The sequence below is a fragment of the Semicossyphus pulcher genome, unplaced genomic scaffold (assembly GCF_022749685.1).
Source record: "Semicossyphus pulcher isolate SPU_LCO1_2020_fin unplaced genomic scaffold, fSemPul1.0.p SCAF_2, whole genome shotgun sequence".
Lineage (NCBI taxonomy): Eukaryota > Metazoa > Chordata > Actinopteri > Labriformes > Labridae > Semicossyphus > Semicossyphus pulcher.
The window spans coordinates 35,353,780-35,380,336 of NW_027211693.1; the positions used below are offsets into that span (position 1 = coordinate 35,353,780).

Sequence of the window (26,557 nt, forward strand, 5' to 3'; positions counted from 1 at the left end):
AAGACTGTTTCTCCTGATGGAAATTGTTTGGGCTGATACAGCACTTTTGCACTGCGTACCACTGCCACTGTACGTGAGACAAGCAAACACAAACTTTCTGTAACACTGATGAAAGCTGGGGTAGGACCAAGTGTATCATATCTGATCCTGTGCTTCTGCTTTTGTAGTGAGTAGAATAAACTTTGCCACTGCCTCCTGGAACGCCTGAAACATGGAACAGTAAGTTATACCCACACACACACACACACACACACACACACACACACACAGTATATTTAATAGTTACCAAGAGACGTGCAAGAAAACAATTTTAAAAAACCACATAAGCAGATAACATCATTACTGATATGTTTTGTTTGCTGATATGTGACTGTGTAGCGTCCAGAGGGTGCAGAAGAAGACAAGCACCATGTCCCTGACCATCTCCTCTTCCTCCTCTGCATCCTCCTCTCGAGAGCTGTCCTCCTGTTCCACCAGCTCCTCCTCCGCCTCCACCTTCATCGCTCAGAGACACTCCAGCCTTGTGCAGCCACTGTGTGTCAGCCCGCAGAGGGTAATAGTATGGAAATTGTAACAAACATCTTGTGTGACTGTCATTTCATTGTTTGATTGATTGACTGTTATACTGTAGATTTAACTTGTAAGTGAAAAGCCTGGTGATGGTGCACACTTAACATTGTTTGACCTTTTGAATGACCTTTATGTCAATCTATAAAAGATCAACACATAACTAAACTGATTATTAAACAAATGTTATTATATGTACTACGATTGTATTTCCAGACTCAGAGTCCCATATACACCCAACAGAATGCAGGAAATGGAGTGGCCCCTTCTTTTGTTAAGGTAAAACACACATTCTACCTGCACACATGTATACACTGTAAATTACAATAGAACAAAATGATTAACAAAATCAGGAAAATGTTTGAGTCCTATCAATGAAGAATCCTGACCACAACAATGTTTAACAGTGGTCTTTCTCCTCCTTTATCTGATTCCATTCCTCGGTATCCCCTCTGCCAGTGCCTCCATGACGTGTTCACGGTGAAAGGTCAGTTAGTGGTCCTGGAGTGCAGACTTAGGGGAACTCCTCCCCTGCAGGTCATGTGGTACAGAGAGGACGAACAAATTCTGGACTCTGATGATTTTAGGATTCTACGCAAGAGTGAGTGATTGACAGTGGGCTGATTTCATATGATTTTAACTGAGTCATACATTTGACTTAAAGTTTGGTTAGAGTAACCAAATCACAAGGTTTGCAACTCTGCTTTTACTTTTATACAAACAATGTAAGGTGTATAGTACTTTATGTAGAGACTTTTTCTAGAGGGAGAGCCCAAAGGTCCTGCTTCAAATATCCACTTTGTTCACCTCCTAGACAAAAAGTTTCCACTGGATTCTGTAGATATGTTGTTATTAAAGATTTATCAAACTGCATGAACCAATACAACATCATATTACAAATCCATGTCAATATTTTACCTGTAAGTAAAATTAATTCACTCAAATGAACTTTTGAGCTTTCTTGCTTCATTTTAGATGTTGGCAGTTCCGAATTGTATCGGTGATTGGTTTGATTCAAAAGTCATTCTTTTTCTCTCTCCTTGTTTTCCCAGAGGCCAGCTCTGCATCAGTGCCAGGTCAGTACAGAACATGATATATCATAATGGTTTAAAAAAGTGGCGGTGGAAAACCCTCTTCTATTTTGTGTTACTTTACCCTCAATTTCTAGTGTTTTCTTTGTGACATTCTAAATACTTTCACCTCTTACACTCTTAAGTATGACAGTGACAGGTTTGGGAACTGGTTTAAACCTACTTTACAGGTAAATGGCTTAATATTTCTCATCAACATTATGTGTCTTTCACAAACATGTTCCGAATAAAATACTTATTCTAAGAGTGAAACAAACAAACCTTTTATAACATGATTGTTAAAATATAGTAAAAGAAAGCTTTTTTTTGTTTGTTCCTTTTTTTGGCAATAGAATGTGATACAACTGATATCAGAATCAGAGTCAGGCTTATTGCCAAGTAGGTTTACACATACAAGGAATTTGTTTTGGTGGTTTTGGTGCAGAACAATTAACACAGAACTAGAATAAAAATAAGTAAAAGACTTAAATAGAAAAAGATAGAAAAAAACAGGCAATAAGAATAAAAATATAAAAAGCAATACATATAATACAAAATATGTGCAACAGGTGTTAATTAAAAGCTGTACAGATGTGCAGGATATTAGTGAGTGCAAAAGCTTACGGTATAAAGTTAAAAATAAATAGTGCAGTGTACAGACAATACAAAAGTGTAGTGTGTGTTAATGTAACGCATATTGAGAACACAACAACTTGGCACTCTAGCAGCTCCACGTGGAAGCAAAGAGAACAGTTTGAAAATAGTTTTAACTTCAGTTATTTGTTAACAGCTTAGTGGTAAAACAATTCATTGTAACACTGGTAAATATAACATAGCCTTGTTGTTCATTGAATGCTTTTGACTGATTTCAAGAGAGACTTCAAATCCTTTCGATCTTCTGTTGAAGATTTGTATTAACTGCATTCATGTTTTCTGTTGTCCTCTGCAGAGGAGCTGTGTACACTGGTGATCACAGAGGCCTTTCCAGAAGACTCTGGCCTGTTTAAATGTGTGGTCCTCAATTCTTTTGGCACAGTCTCCTGTTCAGCAATCCTGGAAGTTTACCACGGTAAGATGTAGTTCTCCTAATACACTGTATGGAGATGGATGGAGAGGATGAGTCTAGCTTTTAATGCCACTCATCTCTTGTTTTACAGACATGGAGGAGCAGCTGGAGATCGAGGCCATCCGTCAGCAGGAGGCAGTTTCTCTGGGACAGGAAGAAGAGGCTGTGTTCCAAGAGGAGACGTCCTCGTCCAGGAAGAGCCCGTTGGACTTTCCCTCTGAGCTGCCTGACTCCATGTTCCTCCCTGCTCCTGAGTGGCCTGTCAGCCCTCTTGACAGCCCTCCTGTTGCAAAGTGAGTAGAAACACACACAACACACACTCTTTAGTTTAATTCAGTCAGTATCTAGAAGCATTATGGAGCATCAACCTATTTGTTTTTGCACACACTATTATCTCTTTTTAGATTGCTATTCAATGTGTACAATAGAGCGTGTCATAATGGAATGGTCTCATTTTAAAGTTTTGCACTAATTTTTTAACATGTGGGAAGTCCTCTGACTCTTGACTCTAAATTAATCTTTTTGATACAAAAAAATCCTGATTGATGTTTCTATTTATCCGTGATTTAATTTAGATTTGTATATTAAGGAATAACAGTTTATGAAATCAGCCTATGGCCTATCGACTTTTTTCTTGTCGTAAATGCAGGAAGAAACATTCAAAGAATGATTTACTCTGCTGTCGTTTATCTTTATTTCCAAACGAGGTCGCTGTTGAATCATTCTAAAAAGCGAAAATATAAAGACAGATTCACTTCACTCTTCTTTCTTCCTCTTTTGTTCGACTTGGGTAATGAGACAAAGTGAAAAGGTGAAGATGTTGATTACGAAAATGATGTCAATAAAATGGATAATATCAATACGGCCTTGGTAACAAAAATAAATCGACTTCTTTTAATCAATAAATGAATTAATATCACATTAAAAAGCTACTCGGGCAGTTAGAGAGGACTTCTGTGTATACCGAGGTTCTACATACGTTCTACATGGTCTGTTTTGGTGGTGGTGATGTTGAGCTTAAGTTATGGGCCCGCGCGCTCCCGTCTTACTGCACGCCCCTCATGAGCGCGCTTTGTCACCTGTTGCAGTCCTGCCTCCAGCTTCTCATCGGATTTTGAATTCTCCCTTCACACAGGGAACAATTTTATTCAGTTACAACTGAAGTTTAGGCAGGCTTCGCGGCTGCTCAGACGTTTAGCGAGGTAAGAAATTAATCTGTTTTGGCACAGATAACGGCTGCTATTTAACCTGGAACGTGAATCGTTTTGAGTCTCAGTTTTAACCTCTAACTTCAATATTTATTTCTACATCGTTGTGGAAGTTTAAAAGGCTAATTGTCTTTCCATGTTTCAATTCTGAAAAACGAAGGTTTATATGCAGTGTCCTCTTCAAAAGGTCAAACTATGTTTAGAGCACTTGGACAGTTGACTTTAGTCTATTTTTGGCCTTTGTGTCATCTGGCTTGGTCTATCAGGTAATAACGGGTGATTGAAATTAAAACGTTATTCATCGTTGCAATAGGCTCTTGTCTAATACGTCACTCCGTTTTTTGGACATACTCTGCTTCAGACCTCCACTTAGGGAAGCACGGAAATATCATGTCGTTGTATCGAGTTGTGTTTGCTGTATGTGCGACAGTCCACACTTTAGCCAAGAGGTATAGGCCATGAGCTCACCTGTGAAGCGTTACTTCATAGGCAGTCTGTCCTTCAGACTAAGCCTTTTACCAGCAGTCATACAAAATACCTCGTATTGCTGAACACATGATACTTTATTATTTTCTCAGTTGTTTCTCAGTATAAGTAGTCTTTTTTCATTTGTAGTTTTACTTTGGTAGTAAATTTGCACTACCTGAAAAGTTATTTTTGTTGTATTCAATGTGCAAAAGAAAAACATTGTGAAGAGTTTGTAGTGACTGATGAAGTCTGCTGAAATGGTTCAAAGAAGAATCACTGATCAAACACCAGCTTGTGCAAAGCTATTTTCCAGTTTTCAATATTGCAAAACAAATTCTCAGCCTGGGGTTAAATACTGGATGAGATACAGTGAAAAATATACCACCACAAATTTAAAGACATCCCAACTAAGTAGCCTACAACAGGTGTTACTATGTGTCTTTGCCTTGATACTGGCTTGATAGTTTGGTTTATATTCAAATCCAGTGAGTGCTGTGGCAAGTATGTTTGGCTGAGTGTACAGTTATGTGTCCACTGTGTATCAGTGTCCAGAGCTATGATCTCATCCGTAATGTGAAGTGCAGACATGGCGTCTGTGTCCTTCAGAAACCCCTCTTCCTCAGTGAGCAGACAACAACAGTTGTTCCCAGTGTTGGCTGCGGTCTTGCTTTTAGGTCGAGCTGAGGTTCTCTGGCTGAGGTTAAGTTGATCTGTTTATAACATTTCTGATAAGTCAATTAATGGAGGACAAAAACTGGCTTACCTGTACTGTGATGCTCTGAAATGCTCTAATCACTGAGGTACTTGTTTGCTGAACCTTCAGTAGCACTAATACAATGTTGTCTGTGATCATCATGCAGGCAGATTAATTGAAGTGAATGAAGAAAATGATGCTCGTTCACAATGAAAAATTGTGCTGGTTATCTTTGACCACCCTGTGTAAACAATGTATGTCACTATAGCATGAAAGTATTTTGGTTCTGCAGAGACTGGTGTTTTACAAAAGTGAACTAGAATCTGTTAAACCTCCATATTGTTGTTCGTCTTTTGTCACTGGACATACAGAGAACATAGGATAGATTAGCATGCTTCAACCCACAATGTCATGCAGATCTTGTGTGTGTGTGTGTGTGTGTGTGTGTGTGTGTGTGTGTGTGTGTGTGTATGTGTGTATTACAAGGGTTTAGTTGCCAGTAGAGTGTCTGCACCTGCCAGCTGTTGTCCGAATTCCAAGACCGATATAGCTTTGCCGACTTAATGACGCAAACTCAAATACACAGAAATGCTCCCAAGGATGTACACACACAAAAAATGAAAGACGCACACTTTCACAAAGTAAAGTTGTGTGTGTGTGTGTGTGTGTGTGTGTGTGTGTGTGTGTATGTTTCTTTAGTAGCATTAAGGGCTGTCCAAATATGGATGCAGCAATTAACCGATTTCACCATTCCATTAACCATGCTTTAAAACAGCACGGTATTTTCCTTGTCAAGTCTTTGCTCCACCCATGATTCTGTTTTTAATCTTGAAAAAAAATGTGTTATGAACAACAATTGTACAGTGAGGAAATGTGTTTGAACACAACATGAAATTGGTGTGTTAAAACAAGATGCTTTACACATTATGACATAATATTTGCAAGGTAATCAAGAAATGTTATTTTTTTTATTATGACAGAAAAAGTTATCATGTAATGACAAGAAAGTTTTCTTGTGGTAAAAATAAAGCATTCCTTCTGTTATAACGTGTAAAACATGATCACTTAAATTGTTTTCACATTAAGGTATTCATGATAAAATGAGATAAGTTGATCTCAGGCTGAGGTGAGCCTGTGAGATCTGCAATCAAATGGCATGATGTAGCTTGTATGTATCCATGGAGCCGTATGTCACCACATGATCAGAATCATAGAAATAAAATATGCATAGATAAATCTATATCTATTATCCTGCCAATCAGCAAGGCGCATGTGCAACTCTTAACAGAGATGAGAGGGAAGAGAGAAATCTCATTCGTAGCTACTTCAATCAATACATTTGGTAAAATACACACATCAAACTACAATATACTGCATAACACAATGAAAATAATAATAACATTGATGAATGAACTAAATGAACTAAATAGTTTAAATAATACATTTTAGTTTAATTTCTTAAAAAGCAGAATAAATGATAATAAAAACATGATACCAGAATTTAGTTAAGTTGAATTATTGTATAGAGCATAATTATAGTTATAATTGCCTGTTTTAGCGGCAGCTTTTTTCACAACGATGCAATGTTTTCAGGCTTTTCTGACATCACTTCATCATTTTCTGTAACAAGACGCCAAATAAAATGTGTAAAAACTGAATGATACTAAGTCACTATGAAATGCTCATTTCGCACTGCACATGCACATTCAATACGACCCACATGTTCAAAGGCGAATATACTATACACATTATTACATTTACACTGTTCAACTAGGTCGGCTGCTGCAGCTGCTGCAACAGTTATTAAAGAAACGGGGATACCATCTCACTAAGATGACTATTTGAAGTGAAGTGGACTGCTCAGTTTCAGCACAGAAACATGGATAAATGATCTCATTGTAAACTTGAAAATGTTATTCTACAACAGCATTATCATTTTCAACATGTGTATATGTTATTTTAGTAAATAATGAAAATAAAAATGCAATAATACAATTAGCATTTTCATTTTCACATACTTTATGGATGTTCTGTGACCTTGTTAAAATGATTTATTTCCAAAGGCTTAACCTGCTTCACTGTGGACAGCCCCCAGCCTGTTGCATCTTCGTTTAAATGTGACCACGCTCTTTCAGTATCAAAATGAAAATACTATTTTCTAACCATCTGAAAATTAAAATTAAAACAACATGTGACATTTAATTTTCAAAGACTTCGCCTGCTCTAAAGTGGATAATATTCAAATGCAAGAAGCTAAACAGTGCTCCTCTTTAAATGTCATGACTGGAGCTTTTAAGCATCTACAACCAAGTGAACCTCATTCTGCAATCAGCAGGGAAGAGCTGGGAAGACACAGCTGGGAAGACACAACAGGAAGGGAAAAGAGAGAAACATAGCAGGGAACACATACAGTCTGTTGCATTTGCATTTACATATCACCGCTCTCTTTTAGTGTCAGCATGAAAATGCAATCTCAGTCCTCTCATCAAGGCAGGTCTTCCGTTATGCCATCGCAGATGTGTGTGGGTGTGGCTTATGAGTCCCTTGTACACAAGCCAGGAAATAAACGACTCAACTACCTTGCTGTTTTATTTCATTACTTAGTCGGTGTCTTTTGAGACATTGTATGAAACACAGTTTGCTAGGACATTCATTTTGTGTTGACAAAATTACATGACAGTCGTGGACCCTATACTTGCCATATCACTGATTGCTACAAACGTGTCGTCTCTGCATATGTTTTCCTATATAAATAACATTATGCCACGAAACAAAGGCAACTACTATTAAAATGACACTAGCTTCACTGTACAATGGTTGTAGAAAAGAACCACATGATGTCCCTTTTTTAAGTGTGAAGTAATCCTCAGCTCATTCAAACACGGTTTCAATGTTGATTACTGGGCTTTGAAGCGTTCTGGTCAGACCTACCAGGAAATAAGGGCAGTGTGACACTGAAGAGCATGAGGCAGGGCAGCGAGGCTCCAGTCTGTTGAATGCTCTTTGCTCAGGTCATCAATGTCAGTATAGGATGATACCCCTGAAAAACTTTGGGAAGTGCATAGCTTAAGTAGACTGGAATGAGCTAGTTCTATCACTAATCTCTTTGTGGAAACTCCCAGAAATCAGGAAGCCAATACTGAAGTGGGATTGGATGTTTTTGTCTTAGATTTAAAATAAGGGCTAAGTGTAAACATTTTTCCTTTTTCAAAAAGTGAATTGCTTTTGTGTATATTGGCTTATTTGTGGTCAAGGGCACACTTAAATTCAAATCATATCTAAGAACATGTGGGAAGTAAGTAAGTATTGATAAATGCAAAAAAAAAAGTTGTGAACATGAATTGATAACAAATTCAGATAAAACACAAATCATGAACAAAACCCACTGACTTGTTAATGTTATTAAGAGGCAATTTCAGGATGCATTGCCTGCGAGCAGCTACAGCTTCGGCCTCGCTCGTTAACCTCAGACTAACACAAAGAAGCTGTTCTGCTGTTAAACACGCCAGCGTGCGGGATCCTTGCTGTTTTTCCGGTAAGTTTAGCGTGCGTTTTGGTTAGCGGAAGTGGCTACAGTAGTGACACCCGGCGATCTCTACTGTGCAGATTTTGGCTCCATATGACGTCACCATCGCAAGATGGCAGCGCCTATCACAGGAGCTATTTTGGCATCACTTTTGTACAATGGGAGCAGATGGAAACGCGTCGTCCATCTATATATACAGTCATTGCATCAACCTGAGAATGGAATTTTCTTCTTTCGGTGGAGCTGCCAATGTGCCTTTTTCATTGCCAGCACCTCCATTTCTTGCTGTCTGTAAAACTATTTTTTTGGCTTTTACCTTATGTTTGTTATTGAGTGTTTGGCTAGCAAGCTAGCACTAGCAGTTGGAAGCGTCAAGTGTTGAATGTCACTCTTGGCACTATTAGGGTAAAGAACACTGCTAAATGTAAACATTAAGTGGCTCATCTACTCCGTTAACAGACCGCCTACGTGGCCAAGGGACAAGAGGCAGCTGATAATGGAAATACAATCACTCAAAAGCCGCCTCACGTCTGCATTGATCATCACCCTTACATTAATGTGTGACAGCAGCAGCTCTTATGTGCTTGTTTGTGACAATTGCACATGCACATATTGCCATTGCAATGGTTAAACAATATATCGTTCAGCCCTAGTTGACGCCAGGGTTGAACTGTCACAAAATAAATCTCATTTCAGAACTATTTCTGCATTTCAGGCAGTTTCCATGACTCTCTGTTCACCTCTCCTATAGCCTATAGTATATAGTATATAGTATATAGTATATACTATAGTATATATATTTTATAAATATTTTAAAATCGCTTGCTAACACTTTTGTTTTTGGCTGTCAGTTTTCCAGAGCCTCAACTAGATAACCACTCCTGTGAAGAACACATTGGTCGCAGTGAGGAGGAAGGTGATCTGAACTTGGAAAGCCAAAAGTCACCAGAGGTCACTGTCAGAGCCTGTACACCCAGCCCTCCCTCTCCCCCCTCCCCACTACAATCACCAAACCAAGACAAGGAGACAACTAAAACACCCAAGCTGTTCAGACCAAGCAAGCTCAATTTCACTGTAAGAGTACTTCTTACACCATTTGTTTTGCTTTCTGAGAAGATTTGCTAGATTTGCTAATAGCTGCCATCTTTCTTAGGATTTTTTCTCACATTCAACCGAATCACTTTCTATCAGAGTTAGATATACAGTATAAAACATATCTGTTGTTGCTGATGTTTACTGGGATTTTAGGCCTGTCGCAATAATTACGTTATAAAGTAATTCAACTCCACCAACACGCACACAGGCACACAAACATACAGCGTCAGGGGGAGGATGAATTAAAATTGACTTTAAAAAAAGACACTAAAACAAACTGTTGATTAATGTGTAAATATATGCACACTTTACGCAGCTAATGCAGGCTGTAATATACTCTTTCTCCTTCATCCTCTTTTTCTTAAAGAGACAGAGTGCAACAAAGTCTCTTTGTAATGTGTGAGGGTTCCTCCTCGTCCATTTCCTCTGAAAGCAATTGGCAGAAATATGCATTTAAGCTGCTGTGTGTAAGGAAGCAATACCAACAGGGTGATGAGCTCAGAACTATGTTTTCATACCCGCCCAAACAAAAATAGGAGCCTTTAAGATATTAAGGCACCAGCACTAAGACTGGAAAAACTCTGGGATTATGACACAATTTGACCAGACAATCTGTAGAGGTTGAAGCTAACTGGTGCAACGCCTCTTTGTGGGTTTAAATAATGATCTTACCTGGTGATTTAATCAAATAGTATCAATTTTTTCTAAGATTTAACCTGTTGCCATTCAGTTGGGGACATTGCGAAAGACCAAATTATTGAGTTTGTTAGTATACCTTTTCTTTCTGGCAGACATGCCGTATAATGATCGACTGACATGTTGTTATTTGGAGTTTTGAGCTAGTTACAGTCTTTTTGTTAGTGTGATAGCTGCATGTTGTGATGCAAATTCCTCTTATGGGTGTGTTTTCAGAGTATTAAGGCCTGCACTCTGTCTCTATATTTATTACTGAGGCCTGTCGCCATTAGATTTTTCATCAGAATATTTCAGTGTTGTTTGTTTTGTTTTTTGTTTTTTTACATTTTGATCCTATTAATGACTTTGACTATTCTTTTCATTGTGTTTTCTAAATAAGTAACATGTGGTGTTCAGGAAAGCTTCATCCCAACAAATGAAAATGTATCTCGTTTCTGAATGTCTCTTCAATTTAGAAAAGGATATTCAGTTTTCTTACTTTTGTGTGTCTTCTTTCTTCCAGTCCTCCCAATCAGGAGGCAACAACATGAACCTGTCAGACCTGCCTACCTTCACTGCCAGCACCTTTCCTCCCAGTGCCTTTAACTATGAGCGACCAAGGCATTTTATTCAATCTCAGGCAGCCTTCCAGGCTCCCAGCTATGAAAGTGTTGTGAGGGAGGCCCAGGAGAACCAAAACAATTCCCAACAGAACCTTAATAGTCCCCTTAATAGTCCAAATGTCACAGAGACAACAAGTCAAACAAAAATGATGTCTGCACAAAATCAGTCTTTTTCTCAAACTCAGTCAGTTTCCAAGTCCTTGTCGCAGACACAATCACAGCTGCAGTCACTAAGCCTTAGTCAGAACCAGGCCCAGTCTGTTGTCCAGACCCAGACCAATGGCACAGTCAAGTCCTCTCCATCCTCATCTTCTCTCAGTTCTCCTATTTCCACCCCAGCCTTTTCTTCTGCACCTCCTCTTTCTTCCACCACCCCTTTACTCAGTCCCTCAACCACCAACCCCTCAGCCTCCCCTTTCCCGGCCTCCTCATCCTCCCTCCCCCGCACCACCATGCGCTCCACTATCACCCTCACTCCCAGTGTCCCTAGTGCAACTGGCCTTGGCAGCGCCACCCTACCAGCCAATCAGGACACAATGTCAGCACCTGTAGCTTACCTCTGCTCAGTGCTGCCCTCTAACTCTTCCTTCTCCCCTTTTTCCTCCTCTAAGCTGTCTCCCAACTCTAATCTTCACCACCCCTCCATCTCCCCCTCCCGCTCCCCCCTCCCCCCCTCCAGCCCTCTCCTACCCATGAGGGCAGCCTCCTCTCCTTTCTCCCTCCCTCAGCAGCCCCTCCCTATTCCAGCTTCCCCATCTCTCCCTAGCTCCCCTCTCTCTCCTTCCTCTATTCCACAGTCCAACACACTCGACAGTCAGAATAGAGTTCAGCCCGCGGTGGTTTCGCTGCCCACCAGCTACAAGGGAACCCCAAACACGTGAGTTTAAGTGTCCATCAGCACAAATGCACATATTTATGGACAAATTAAAATTTCCCTCGCTTAAAAAAGAGGACAAATGTTTGAGCAGAAAACACTTCTCAACAGAGAAGGCACCACTTGTTCACAATTACTTTTTACCAAAATGGTGGACATGGTCACTGACTAGTTATAAATAACGTATATAACGTATTACCCCATCTAAAGGTTTCTCTGATTAATGGCAAGTAGTCTAAAACTGTAGGCAAGTTATTTGAATCAGACTTCAAAAAAACCTAAGAACATGCACATTAGCATGAACACACTTGTAGTCTGTGGTTTTTCACAATCCAAACTTTCACCCATTTAAAATCTTGATCTCTGTGAGTTGAAAATAACATTAAAATACAATCGCAAAGATCTCACTTTTGTTCTCTTTGGTGTCACCTATGGCAAGTGATTTTCTTCAGTTATTAATCTTTTCTTTGTTTGTTGGCCATGGACATGGTTTAATCGCAACTTTTTCTGGAACCTCAACTGAAAACCGTCAAATACTAAAGAATACTGCAAATGCAAGGGCTTTCATCGTCAGGCCATGAACTCAATCACTATTTAACTCATACAGCAAAAGTCGTTTACTCAACAGACATTTATTTAACTGGAAATCTTCGAGTTATTAACTTTAAAGAACTAAAATTGTATAATCATTGAAGTGCCAATGCAAGTTTATGGTCAATCCATGGCACTTAGCAAGCCTTTCAAGCTGGACAATACTGCAATGTCAGCATTAAATGTATTTAAAAGGATATATAAGTAAAACTTTCCACACAGATATTTTCTTTCCTAAATGTGGCCGGCCAACATGCATAAAGGACTAAGGTTTTTATTTCCTCTAGTGTTGACGAATTTGTATTTATTTTTTCACAGGATTAAAGTTCTTTGGTTCTATTAATCTTTGTTACTTTTAGTTCTCTGCATAAATGTTGCCCCCCTCCCCCTTCTCTTTCTTTCTCTAACCCCCAGCCTTCCTAAGCCCATCCTGAAGAAGTCTATAGCTCCTCGGCCTTCTTCCTCTCGCTCCACTGATGAAGACATCCAGGGCTCCAAAGATGCCCTCATCCAGGATCTGGAAAAGAAGCTGCGTTCAAAGGAGGCCAGAAGGAGAAACATCCAGGTGTGTTTGTGTGTGTGTATGTGTGTGTGGTTTTGTGTGTGTGTCAGTGAGTGTGTCTGTGTGTATGTGTCCTGCAAACTGTATTGGAAGTGCAGGAAACATACGCGACATCCATCCCCCCCAAAAACAGCTACCCCACACATTCCCATCCATTTACACTTTGTGCCTGTTTGAACCTAACAGAAAACATAACACAATTGTTTTCCAAAACAAGTAACAGCACACCTTTATGTGTGTATGAAAAAACTACACGTTAACAGTATAAAGCTTCAATTTGACAGAAACTGTCCTATGAGGAGCGTATGGCTCGTAGGCTGCTGGGCCCAGACAACGCCACCTACATGTTTGACCAAGACAATCTTTCAGACTCACAACTTGATCAGGTACGACAACAACTTTCCTTCAGCCATGGGATATCCTACCTATTACAAAAATCCTTCAATCTCAACATTTCTAACAACGTGTTTCAGATTGAACTCTTGTGTTGCAGTGCTGACTGTACTGTACAGACATTTACTGTTTGTTGACTCCGGTCCAAAACCCATTAGCTTTTATTGTGCTCTTAGGTAAAGACCACACATTATTGCCATCAATTGGATTTGAATGGCTGCACAGGGAGACCATTTCCCTCTAACGGCCTCCCAATCCCAAAGTTGAAAAAGCCTGGCAGTATAACCAACAGCAGTGTGCTGCCTCATGCTGTCATTATGGCCTTTTACACTGTGTGTATGTGTGTGTGTGTGTGTGTGTGTGTGTGTGTGTGTGTGTGTGTGTGTGTGTGTGTGAGTGTGTGTGTCTGTATCTGTGTCTGTGTCTGTGTTTGTGTGTACAGGATTGTTCTGTCAAAAAGGCTCTGTAGCTCATAGGGCTTTGCACCATCTATTCTCTCTCTTTCATACACACAACACAAACACACTACACGTGCATGTACACACACAGACACACGTGGCCTCTGAAGCCAACAAGGTTTGTCAGTGGCTATTTCCATCCCACTTTCTGAGAACAAGCCCCTTATACTGGTGACAACAGGAGCTTTGTGTCAGAATACACACACACACACACATACACAAACACAGAAATAGTTAGCCATGTACTCTGTTAAGCTGTTTACCAGTATGTTTAGTTTTTCACCTGTGATTACCTTTGCTAATATTAATCTTGTTCCTGTTACAGCCAGATTTGCCAGAAGGAAGACACATGGGTGGACTATGGTAAATATAATTTTGTACCAGTTTTGCCAGTCAAAAAAAGACTATTGAACATTAATTGTGGGTTTCATTAAATGACCTCTGCCTAGTATGGCTTTATATACTCAATCTGTAATGTAGCAGAACAAAGGAAATGTTTTTAAAGTAGGTGGATTAAAAATGATAAATGGGGCGACGCCTGCGAGCTAGTTCAGGCCGACAACTCGAGCTGCACTGATTTAATAATTTATATACGTCACTTCCACATCACCTGACAAACACTTCCTCCCAATTGGCGCTCTATTTAAGCAGCAAGATTTCCTGTCTCTCCTTCTGCTCTGTCGTTGCCACCGCTGCCCTGCACTGTGCTCATACTTTCAGCCCCACCACCACCCCAACATCCACCTGCAGGCTCCAATTGGGGAGTTTAAGATATTATCTCATCACTCCTCAATTTCTGCATGTAAAATAAATCAGCGAGGTTGGAGCCTAGACGCCAAACAAGCTATGTTCTGCTGCTGCAATAAACATTTCAAACTATAACACGTGAGTTGTCTGACTGAATTGCTATTTTGTGTTTCACACTTATTCAAACCAAGCAGTTAAGTGTTGTAACTGAGCCTCAAGTGCTGAGTGTCATACAGTTTCTTGCAGGAGAGATAGAATTGGCTTAAGTCCCACATTCAGTAGCCATGCAGTCAGAGGACAGAAAATGAACAGGAATCCGCGTTAATAGAGGGCCTTGTGTTTGTGCTGTCATTAGTGGACTGTACAATTTAGTCATTTATAGTGAGGTAAAGTGAGGTCATGAATAAATAATCTGTCTCTCTGCAGGGGGAGGCACCACTCAGGGACAGATGAGAAGGGAAATGAGGGCTCAGCCATCCAGGAGAAATGTTATGCTCCCCGCTTTCTGCAGATCCCTCCAGACCTCACAGTAGAGGAGGGACGCTTCTGTAGGATTGATTTTAAGGTGAATCATTCATTTTCACACACCAGTATGTATTAACACCCACGTCCTTCCATGTTTAACTTTATTAATACACTTAAGTCTTTATACTACAAGGTCTCCCTTGTATCACCTGGACGAATACAGTGCACATATAGCGAGGTAATTCGAAGGAAAATACAGAGGAAATAATAAAATTTCAACTTTCATCACTTTTATCTTTTCTTATTCTAGGTGGGAGGTCTCCCTACACCAGACGTCTGCTGGTACCTGGATGGTAAAGCCATTCGTCCAGATGACTACCATAAGATGCTAGTGTGTGAAAAAGGAATGCACTCATTCATCATAGAGATTGTGACAGTGCACCATGCTGGTGTGTATGAGTGTGTGGCAAGAAACCGAGCAGGAGAGAGCCGATTTACCATGAAGCTTGATGTTTTAGGTAAGTTGTGAATACATCCTGTTTAGAGACTGGGATACTTCTTTTTATAAGATCATTTTATCATAATGCTTACTATTTATCATTATTGATCATCAGTAAGTCTTTACCAGTCCCATTTTATTAAGTTCTTCTTTAGGGTGGGACAAAATTGAATCACCTTTGCTGTACAATCTCTTTTTCCTCTGAGTAGCCCAGGAGGTTCTCCGTCCTCCCACATTTGTCCAGAAGATGTTGAACTCCAGAGCTCTAGAGGGCGACACTGTCAGGTTAGAGTGTAAAGTGGATGCTTCTCCTCCTCCACAGCTGTTCTGGAAGAAAGACAAAGACATGCTGCGTATTGACCCAAACAGGATGAGGTATTTTATGTCATCCAAACTCATCCTAAAGTCATTCTAAACTGCACTTTGTATATGTCTATGTATATACACTATATATACAGGGTGTATATATATATACACTACCAGTCAAAAGTTTGGACCACACTTTCCCATTCACTTGTACGAGAAAATGTGTCCAAACTTTTGACTGGTAGTGTGTTTGTGTATATATATATTATATATATATATATATATATATATATATATATATATATATACACGAACACAGTCACTCACCGGCCACTTCATTGGGTTTCATTGTGTTTCATATTCAAGAAACCAGTTTGAGATGATTTCAATCTTTTAATAGAGGGGAGGGTAAGACATATAATGTACGTTCTGTTGATTAACAGAGAGCAAGGAAAGAGACAAAGAAACTCTATCTTAAAAAGTTTATTGTAAGTGTCTATGAATGAAGAAAAACCTTATAATATTACAGTAAACTAATGGTAACTTGTGAATTTCAAATTTTTCCAAGTCTATAATAATAATAATAATAATAATAATAATACATTTTATTTATATAGCGCTTTTCATGGTAAGTCACTTTAGATTAAAAACAACTAAAGGAGCAAAATAAGAACAGAAGAAACACAATAAGAGGAACTATTAAAACAATGAAAAAAATCAGCATCACAGGTTAAAGCAGGTCAAAAAGGTCTTTAAAGGAGGTCAGGTTGGTACAGTCTCGGACGTGTTGGGGTAGAGAGTTCCAGAGGGAGGGGGCAGCCATGGAGAATGCTTTGTCACCCCAGGTTCGGTGCTTGGTTCTGAATTGCAGAGAGAAGAGCTTTGCATCCGAGGAGTGGAGACTGCGGGAGGGAGATAAATGTTATATGATAGCAGTTGGGGTACACATTTTTTAATTTTCAATGATTACTTTTAATGTAAATAAAGAGTGCATAAAATTGCATCAAAATAGAGCTTCTTAAAAAAAGACTCCTCCAGACCCCACAATGTCCTCATATCCCAACACATTGTAGTAAGCTTGATCGATCTTTAATCACAATATCAACTCTAATAAAATCAGGTCTCTTCTGGATAACTGTGTTGCACACTGGCATGCAAAATAAAAAATTATATTGTGTGGCAGAAAGAAAAAAAATGTACCATTTGCGGTGGGGGCGCCAAATTCTAAACTCACCTAGGGCGCCAAAATGGCCTGCAACCATCTGAATGTCGCAGCAGAAATCGAGACTCTTCAGACCAGGCAACGTTTTTCCAATCTTTTATCTTAGCTGACAGTGTGGTCTGCTGCTGCTGTAGCCCATCTGTTTCAAGGTTCGACGTGTTGTGCGTTCAGAGATGCTCTTCTGCATACCTCGGTTGTGACAAGTGGTTATTTGAGTTACTGTTACCTTTCTGTCAGCTCGAACCAGTCCGGCCATTCTTCACTGACCTCTGCCATCAACAAGGTCTTTTCGCCCTGAAAACTGCTGTCACCGGATATTTTCTCTTTTTCGGACCATTCTCTGTAAACCCTAGAGATGGTTGTGCATGAAAATCCCAGTAGATCAGCAGTTCCTGAAATACTCAGACCAGCCCGTCTGGCAACAACAACCACGGCACATTCAAAGTCAATTAGATCACCTTTCTTCACCTTCTACCCCATTCTGATGCTCGGTTTGAACTTCAGATCGCCTTGACCATGTCTACATGCCTGAATGCATTGAGTTGCGGCCATGTTGTGATTGGTTGACAAGCAGTTGAACAGGTGTACCTAATAGACGGAATTGATATTTATATGTGTGTATCTATAGAGAGATAGAGTGAGATATTTATATATATATATATATATATACACACACATATATATAATATATAAATGTACACTACCAGTCAAAAGTTTGGACACACTTTCCCATTCACTTGTATGAGAAAATGTGTCCAAGCTTTTGACTGGTAGTGTACATTTATATATTTATCATTTTATATTTATCACACGTTTTCCATGTTTGGTATGCTACTGGACAATTTGACTGCCATGGGTTAATGAAGAAATGCACATGTGAAACTCTCTCTGTTTCTCCACAGTCTGTATCAAGATGGTTCAGGCCGTCAGTGCTTGTTGATAGAGAGGGTGATGAAGTCTGATGCTGGTTGGTACACTCTCTCTGCCATTAATGAAGCGGGCATGTCCACATGCAACGCAAGGCTGGATGTAGGAAGTAAGTTCAGTGTGTTCATCTTTCCATGCAAATATACTTTAAAGGGTTGTTGTCAGTTGTCAGTTGTGTGAGACAGCCTGGTAGTTACCATAGTAGCACAAAAAACTCAGAAACAGCAGATGGAGAATGTTGTCTACTTTACGCTACAGTGAATTCAGCTTTATAACCTGGAACACGACAAATGCTGTGTTATGTGATCGAGTGGAAACTTGAGGCATGGAGCTGCTCAGCTTTTCTAAAGAATACTGCATAATCACTGAGTCACAGTGATAAGTATGGAATCCATCCCCTTGTGAGAGAGAACTCACTGCACAGCTATTATATTTCTGCCTGATCACATCACACACCATCTGCTCAGTGGAGATGGAGCTAAGTGACAGCACTGACAAAGAAAACTACCTGACCCTCTGCTGCACATGAGCTGGTCTTTATACCCTGTTAGCAAACCTGAAAGTGAGTTTTGATAACTACATCTGAAACTGGGCTTAGACTCTGAAGTTGAACAGAAGCTCCTAACAATGTAAGAAAGTGGTTTTAAAGAATGTTCTAAAGGGTATATAAGAGTTACAAGAGATTATATGTTATTATTATTTAACTACATTTATTTCTGACTCTAGGGATGTTGAAAAGAAAATCTAATTGAATGAAAACCGAATTTTTAACAGACAACACACAAGTTATTTTTAATATAATTTGCCTAGTATATCAAAACATGAATCTAGAAACTCAACTGGTTTTCCAGAGATACACATCCAAGGCTCTTTTATTTTGTTAAACATTGGCAGAAAGAATAGTTGACTGTTAGAGTCTTGTGATAGTGGACATGGACATACAATTGTGTGTCAGTTTTAGTCTTGAGAAAGGGGGCAGAGGTCAAAAGTCTTAATGAAATGTAAAATGTAACCCTTTTACTTAAAGTTACATGATATTAGGTTGAAGGATATTACTCTTTGTATTAGGCCAGAAAATCAAAAGGTGCTAGGATGGACTATGGAGTCTGAGTGAACCAAACAACATGTCAGAAATGACACTGAAACATGATTTACTTTCGGAAGCTGTATCCTTCTTTTTAGTGAAACATATCAGAACAACAGTAGAGAAATAATATATTGCAAAAACACAATTGTTACATTACCCGGGTAATTTCAGAAAATAAAATACAAATCACTTTTTTAACTAGGACTCTCAGTTTCAAATACACACCAGTTCTCTGAGTCACTATAGTCTATGATGTAAACTCAGTCCTTAAGTGCAACGCGTATTGTCCGGAGGTAGCTGATGTGTGATGGTGATCACACCATCACACATACATCCTACCGCACTGGAGAATATATTGGTTGTATGTGTAGAGACACTGTCCTTGGGTTTCTACTTCTTCTCCACCGGGTTGTAGCTCGCCATCAGACATCCAAACAGTAATCGGACTCAAACTGACCTGTAGGCTAACAGTAAGAGTTCACACATTCATTCACTTACATTCGACTGTAACTTATAATTTGGGATTGTGGACCATAAATGAAACTGAAATATATCTTCCAAGTTCTCTCTTTGTACTCTAGGCTCTCTAGATGTTTATACTCTCTATATGTTTTAAGGAATAAAAGTGACAACTTGTGTAACAACAGTAATTGTAAAATACCAGTTACAAGAATTTAGTAATCTGACATTTCAGAGAACAGTGGTTATAAAATAACCTCTCGCTCAAAGTAAAGACTGAGTGACAGCGAGATCAAAAAGTGGCCGATGGCATGCCACGGCATATGCCACTCTGTGTGTCGGTAGTTCAGATAGCATGCCACTAGGGGGCCAGCGACATGAAATGAAATGAAATGAAATTTGCATAAAATGCCAACACATGCACTGGAAAAATACATACATACATGTGTCGGCTGACACAAGCAGTTATGGACTGGGGGACGTGCTACTCCAACTCCACAGGGAGCAGGGAGCAGGTGGCATATTGCTCCAGAAGCCTCACAGAGCTATCAGAATATAATGGTCTCGTCCTGAGAGGAAGCAGGATTGTCGTGCCAAGGGCAATGAGAGGTGAGATCCTTCTAATAATTCATGAAGGACACCAGAGCCTAGTTAAATGTAGAGAGAGAGAGAGTTCATCAGTGTGGTGGCCTGGACTTTCCGCAGAGATGAATAAGCTTGTGACATTATGCCAGGTGTGCTGTGATCTGAAAAGAACGCAACAAAAGGAGCCTCTCATCTCCACACCATGTCCAGATCGACTGTGGAAGAGAGTAGCAATGGACCTTTGTGAGCACGAACACAACAACTGCCTGGTAATCTCAGACTACTGCTCCAGATTCATAGAAATACTGCACCTTCCCTTGACATCAACCGGACAAGTTATCAAAAAAACTGAAAACAGTCTTCGCAATGTTTGGCATTCCTGATGAGGTGGTGAGTGATGATGGTCCACAGTTTTCCAGTGTGGAATTCAAGGAGTTCGCTAAGCAGCTGACTTCAAGCACTGCACATCGAGCCCCCACCGTCCACAAGGTAATGGACATGCGGAGAGAGCTGTTCAAACTGCAAAGAAAATCCTCAAGCAGGAAGATCCTGTGATGGCTCTAATGAGCTATAGATCCACTCCCTGCTACACTACAGGCTTCAGCCCAGCCGAGTTGTTGATTGGGAGAAAAAATTAGGACGACACTTTGGAAAAAAATCTCATTCCAAAGTGGCCTAGCTTGACAGCTGTGAAAGATAAAGCTAAACAGGCCCACTACTTTAATTGCGCCATGGAGCCAGACTTTACCTGCCCTGCGACCAGGAGATGTTGTGCTCTCCAAGTTGGACCATGAAAAGTTGTGGTCTTTGCCAGCAGTGATCTCAAGTGAGAGCACCACCCCAAGATCCTTCGTCATCAGGACGCAGCACGGCTCAGAGCTGCGGCGGAACCACCACCACCTTAAACCAGGGCCGGTTCCTCAGCCCATCCCTGCAGCGCCCTGTGAGGTAAATGAGTCGGACACTCACTCAGACGGAGCCATCATGTTAGAGACTGTTCCTGTCTGTCAGAGTGAGGCTACACCTCCAACGCCTTCACCTCGTCAGACTGTGACCAGATCTGGACGTGTTTGCAAACCAGGGAATCGGCTAGACCGCTAGACAAATAAGGACTCATGGACTTTGGGAAGTTTTAAAAAAAGAAATGTGTATTGTCACCAATGTTGACAGAGAAAATCTATGATAACGGTGATTTGAGTTTGAAGAACGCTAACAGTAACACTATTTTGCTGAGTTGAAAAGGGACCAGTATGTTTTGAACTGTCTCGCCACAAGTTGAAATTGTTCTATAATGTTGCTATTAAGACAACAATTTTCTGTTACAGATTTTCCTTGAAGTTATTGAGAGAATAACACACAAAAAAGGGGAGATGTCATATAATGCTGTGTAATGTGAGTGTGCATTACTATGTGTTGTACGGTAACACAGTCTGTCGTGAGACCTGGGAGATCATGCGGGTTATCGCGAGAGTTATGCATGTTTTGCATGTGCCTGGATGCTACTAGTGTGTTAATTAATGTTGCCCCGGCTAAAGTTGTATAAAGCCTCCGGTGCAATCATTTACAGGTCCCAGACCCTGGAGTCCCAGACTCCTTTACTCAACTTCAATAGCTTATTTTTTCCAAAGCTAATGGCTATTGCTCGTCAGCGCTGCCGCCACTGCTAACCTCCTTGCTGCGGTCAAGAGGAAGTTGAACTCTGCACAAGCCTAATAGATCCAAACATAATATTTACTCCCTATGCCTCTATCAGATATTTATTATCTTCTGTTCTTTTATATACTTATTGTGAGATATATGACATTCTATCTAACACTCTTTGCCAGGTTACGCATTTTAGAGGTGTTTTTTTCATGGGTTACAAAAAGGTAGTGATTGATTACAGTCAAAAATTTAACAATCATACAGTCTAACAATGAACAGGACACACATGTGAGAACACACTCATACAGCCCATCAGGTCCCAGATGTAGCCTATGAAACTCAAAAACCAGTGGTTCATAGTTGGTGAGTCTGAGAACAGAAACATGAAGAGAACCACTGTCTCTACAAATGTGCATTGGTTCCATTTCTGTCACTGAGTCATGCCATGCTGGCCTGTGCTGTGGCATGCGGAGCAGAAGAGTTATTTTCTGACACCTGGCGTGAAAGGAATGTTTAGCCTTAGACATCCACTAGTATGTTGCCGCTGTTGGTCCCACCAGTGGTGTTATTCATTATATCCTATAAATTGGCAAGGCATAGAGGTCTGTAAGATAAAGGCTTTTCTAACCTGTGGTCAGGGGTAACTGAGCATTCCAGGGCCACAAACCAATTGTACATTTTTTTGGGGTTTCCTAAATATTAACAGCTCTAACTCATAATGAAAACAAAAACAGGATTTAAGACACTTGTGTAAATGTAAATGGTGTTGGCTGCACCATATTGCTGTGGTGTTTTCAGTGGCAAGAATTGGGTACCTGGGCAGGGAAACGGGGAAGCTGAACGGAACAAAGTATTTTTAGTTTATACCTTCTCAGGACTCAGGACCTCTGACTGGGGTTAGGGTTAGGGTTAGGTTAGTTTTTCTTCTTTTTTTCAGAGGCTATTCTTCCTGAGGTCCACATAATTTTAAGCAACATTATAAAGAATCTTTTTTATTTGCAATTTGGCGCCCCCACAGTTTAAGAGTGCCTCTCTCTCTCTTTGACTGGCTTTTGTTCATTGGTTTAAATATTATCAATGTGATATTTCAGTTTTTTCTTGATTATAAATTTGCAAAAGGAAATAAAGAAATCCGTTGTTGGGTTGAGTGAAGATTGGTGAGGGGGAATAAGGGATCTAAATGATTTTAGCCTCAGATTAACATAAAAGGTTCAGATAGGTTATAAAATAATGTTATAGTTTTACAGTAACTATTCTTTTAAAAATAAAAAGTCATCCAGTTCAACTGAGGTTTAACATGTTTAAAACTGGTGTTCTTCAAACAACATAACAATCAAAAATGAGTAATGGATCAGTAAAGGCACATTTGAATACATTTTTCTGCTTTTTCTCCCCCCTGTAGCTCGCTCAGCCCCCGCCATGAAAACAACACCTCCTGCCTCGAAGACGCTGAAGCTGCTGTCCTCTCTGAGCCACGTGCCTGCACTGACAGTGGAGAGTCCCGCCCAGCACACCGCCCCTCTGTACGAGAGCGAGGAGCTGTAGCACCAAACTGAATGAAGTCTCATCCTCAGACTGTTATCACCAATCTCAGAGCTGCCCAACTGCGCAGCAGCCTGTAGTCACTTCCAAGGCGATATAGTGCTAGTCATGCTTTGGTTAAGAATACAAGTTCACAGCAGACAAGGACACATTTCAGAATACTTTTAAACCCAAACCAGGTCAGGTCAAGTAAACAACTTACATTTATTTGAAATTTCTCAAACAAATTAAGTTGTACATTTACAACACAAGATAAAGGCTGAAATGTGTGTCACTAACAAGCTTAAACAACCTAACCTCCATTAAATGCTATTTACAAACCTGAAGGAAACAATAACCCTAAGCATAAGGAGCACTTGGTAGATATGAACATAAACATTGGTAGAAATGTTTCTGTTGTGAAATGCTTTCTGCATTAAGGTTATTACACCTCATACTGCTGCTGTCACCACTATGCCTGTCCTTTACCTGTCTATTTGTTCTTTCAGGCTACAAAGCTCATGTCTGATACACCCTTTAACCCTCTCCACTCCATCCATTTGTTTCTTTATCTCCTTGTCTGCTCCAAGCAAAATGGTGTGTCTAGTTAATGGATGTATTCATAGACTTGTACACAGTATGGCTAACTAAAATCGTGCGACACAAAAACAGAAACCCAACAGAACGCAAGGTCATTTATTTAGGTTGGAAAACAGAAAGAAACCTACTAACGCTCACAATTCAACCTTGCCAACATCTACAACTGCACCTTAATCCTATCTGCCTTTTACTGTCACCTGCTGTCCTTAGTTCAAAATGTTTTGCTGAATCATGATGATGTTGTTTGAACCTCCAGATACAAATGTTTATCCCTAAACTACAGCTGCCGTTTCTTCTGATGATGTGTGTCTGTAACCAGAGAGGAAAAGCAGATTTTTAACCCAACCATGACCACCGTATTAGACAGACAGATGCAACTTTTAGTTACTGCTAAGATTCTCTTGGTATAAATTCAGCCTCATATGTGTTTTTAAAGTTGGTTTCTAATATACAGTGTATGTGAATGAAGCTATTTATCATTTTGAAATGAAGTTATTAGTTATCAGTGTTGGGACTTGAAGTTGCCTCTCTTGGCCTGCAAAACCAGAGGTGTATAACATCCGCTAGTTGGGCAGAGAGCAACAGGCTGCCATTCTGATACCCAGCCTTCACAACTGAACACCAAACTGATCTTCACTTAGAAGGACACTCAGATCTAATTTAAAGCAGTTGACATTTAGTCACATCTGCAGTGCAGATATGCTATGTTTTTACACTTTACTCAATTGAAGAAAATAATCTTCTCCCTTCATGCATCTATGCATAATTCATTCTGTATGTTCAGTTCAAGAAAAAGTATCAGTCTATCAGCCTGTGCCCAGAACTGCAAACTCCATTTCTGAACAGAGCCTTACATAAAAAGGTCTATCAAAAAGTGGTTTGCCTGCTTACCACAGCTTGATGTTACTGCCAGACAAAATTCATTTATCGAAACATTTCTGGCTAGATGTGCATGTAAACAGATTTAGGTCACAAGAGGAAAGTCAAGATGAAAACTGCATTTTCTGGTTACATGCAGTGGAGTTCGACCCCTTTGACCATTAACAATGAAAGTGCTTTTAACTTACAATTGTTTGAGGATGTTTGGACCTTTCTGTTTAGAAATGAAACTGCAGGTAGTAGTGCGTGTTCTCCTCAAGTACTGTTTGTTGTGTAAGAAGTTCTACATATCACAGGATGAATGAGGAATAAAGTTTGTGCGAACTTACGTTTGCCTCTTGGTGTGTATTTTCTTCCGTCAGTTGGCATGGTTCCTTCCGTTTTCCATTTGTACTGTGGTATCCACTGCATCCTGCATGAAGACTTTTATCAAAAGTGGCAGTGGAATAATCTCCTCTCCTAAAGCAAAATACCTGTTCAGCTGAAATAGGAACTTTCCCTACTTCCCTGAAGTACAATATTTCCACAGTATTTAACTCTGGCTATGTGACAGGTAGTGGCAAACTGAATAAACCATCTGTGTTGCAGTGTGTCTGACTTGCAATACTTAATATCATACAAATGTGCTGACATCAGCAAAGCCCAGTCCTGTGGTTGAGATGCAGTGAGATATGGAATACTAGCATGTGGACTGAGGATGGTCATGAGAGATCTGGGTGGTTAAACTTCCTTCCAAGTACTGATCGACAATTCTCAGTGCCTCTCATTCTAAATTAGCATGATTATTCTGTCTGCCTTATTTAATGTCCTTGTTTAGAAAGCAACTGGCTTTCCTCACCATCGGGCAGTGCATGAGAGTGTGATATTCCATCTTTCCAACAATGTGCTTCAGGTCTTTACTGTAGTTGAAACAGTGACGACGTGATGCCAAAAGTCTGCTGTATATGAATAGTCCCTCATGTTTGTTAATGGTCTGCATTTTTCCTGACTGTCCTCCTAAAAGGAGTTGTACTAGGTGACCCCATCTGAGGTCTATCTTAATTTTTGTCCCCCACTTAGTCCATCTAACAGGTCTGTCAATTAGGAGAGGAGAATATTGGTTTGTGGCTATCACAGGGTTAAGTGTTACCTTGAAGGCTCCACTTTTCCAGATTCCCCCATCATTTTTTAACCCTGCAAGGGTGGGCGTCTTCACAGGTTCTTGTTTTCTTTCTTACTTTATTTTCAGTCTTAGAGTTTTTGTCTTTGTGCCTTTTATTTCTGCATGTCTGGTCTACATGGACTTTTTTCTACAGTTAAATGAGTCGCAATGCAATGTATCCAGATTTACCAGAGTGAAAACATCGGCTTTGTTTGTTTGGTTTACCACCGCTGAGTTTATGCTGCTGGGCTAATTTTACTGCAATTTCAATATTACATTAATCATAATGGCTTCTCAATAGGTCATATGCTTTGAGCAATTTCTTCTGTGCTGCTTCATTCCGTAATCCACACACATCGGTCTCTCAGTGACATTTAAAGCAACCTGAATTTCACAGTGTTATACTAACTTGCAAGATATTGAAACAAACATTGTGTTGGACTTTTTCTCCTCCTGTTGAGTCATTATACATACAAAATGGTTTGTCAGTGTGTCCCCAATTTCTTTGTATGTTTTATTGCCTGATTTAGCTGGCTTTAGCAGGTTTGTTGCATGTTTTTTGGGCCAATTAAAAAGAGGGCACAATCTTCTCATACGCTAATCCA

At 39.9% G+C, this 26,557-nt stretch overlaps 1 protein-coding gene across 1 annotated transcript; it reads left to right on the plus strand.

Moving 5' to 3' along the window:
* Window positions 1-210: 210 nt before the first annotated feature.
* myot (myotilin) lies at window positions 211-25,126 on the plus strand. The gene is made up of 17 exons (XM_069669208.1): window positions 211-219; window positions 379-553; window positions 784-846; window positions 1,027-1,168; window positions 1,620-1,643; window positions 2,587-2,706; window positions 2,795-2,996; window positions 9,451-9,673; window positions 10,893-11,869; window positions 12,872-13,022; window positions 13,304-13,405; window positions 14,196-14,233; window positions 15,044-15,182; window positions 15,393-15,600; window positions 15,791-15,956; window positions 18,012-18,145; window positions 23,214-25,126. Exons 1-17 carry the CDS (start codon window positions 212-214, stop codon window positions 23,354-23,356), a joined length of 3,015 nt encoding a protein of 1,004 aa, XP_069525309.1. The 5' UTR covers window position 211; the 3' UTR covers window positions 23,357-25,126.
* Window positions 25,127-26,557: the final 1,431 nt, after the last annotated feature.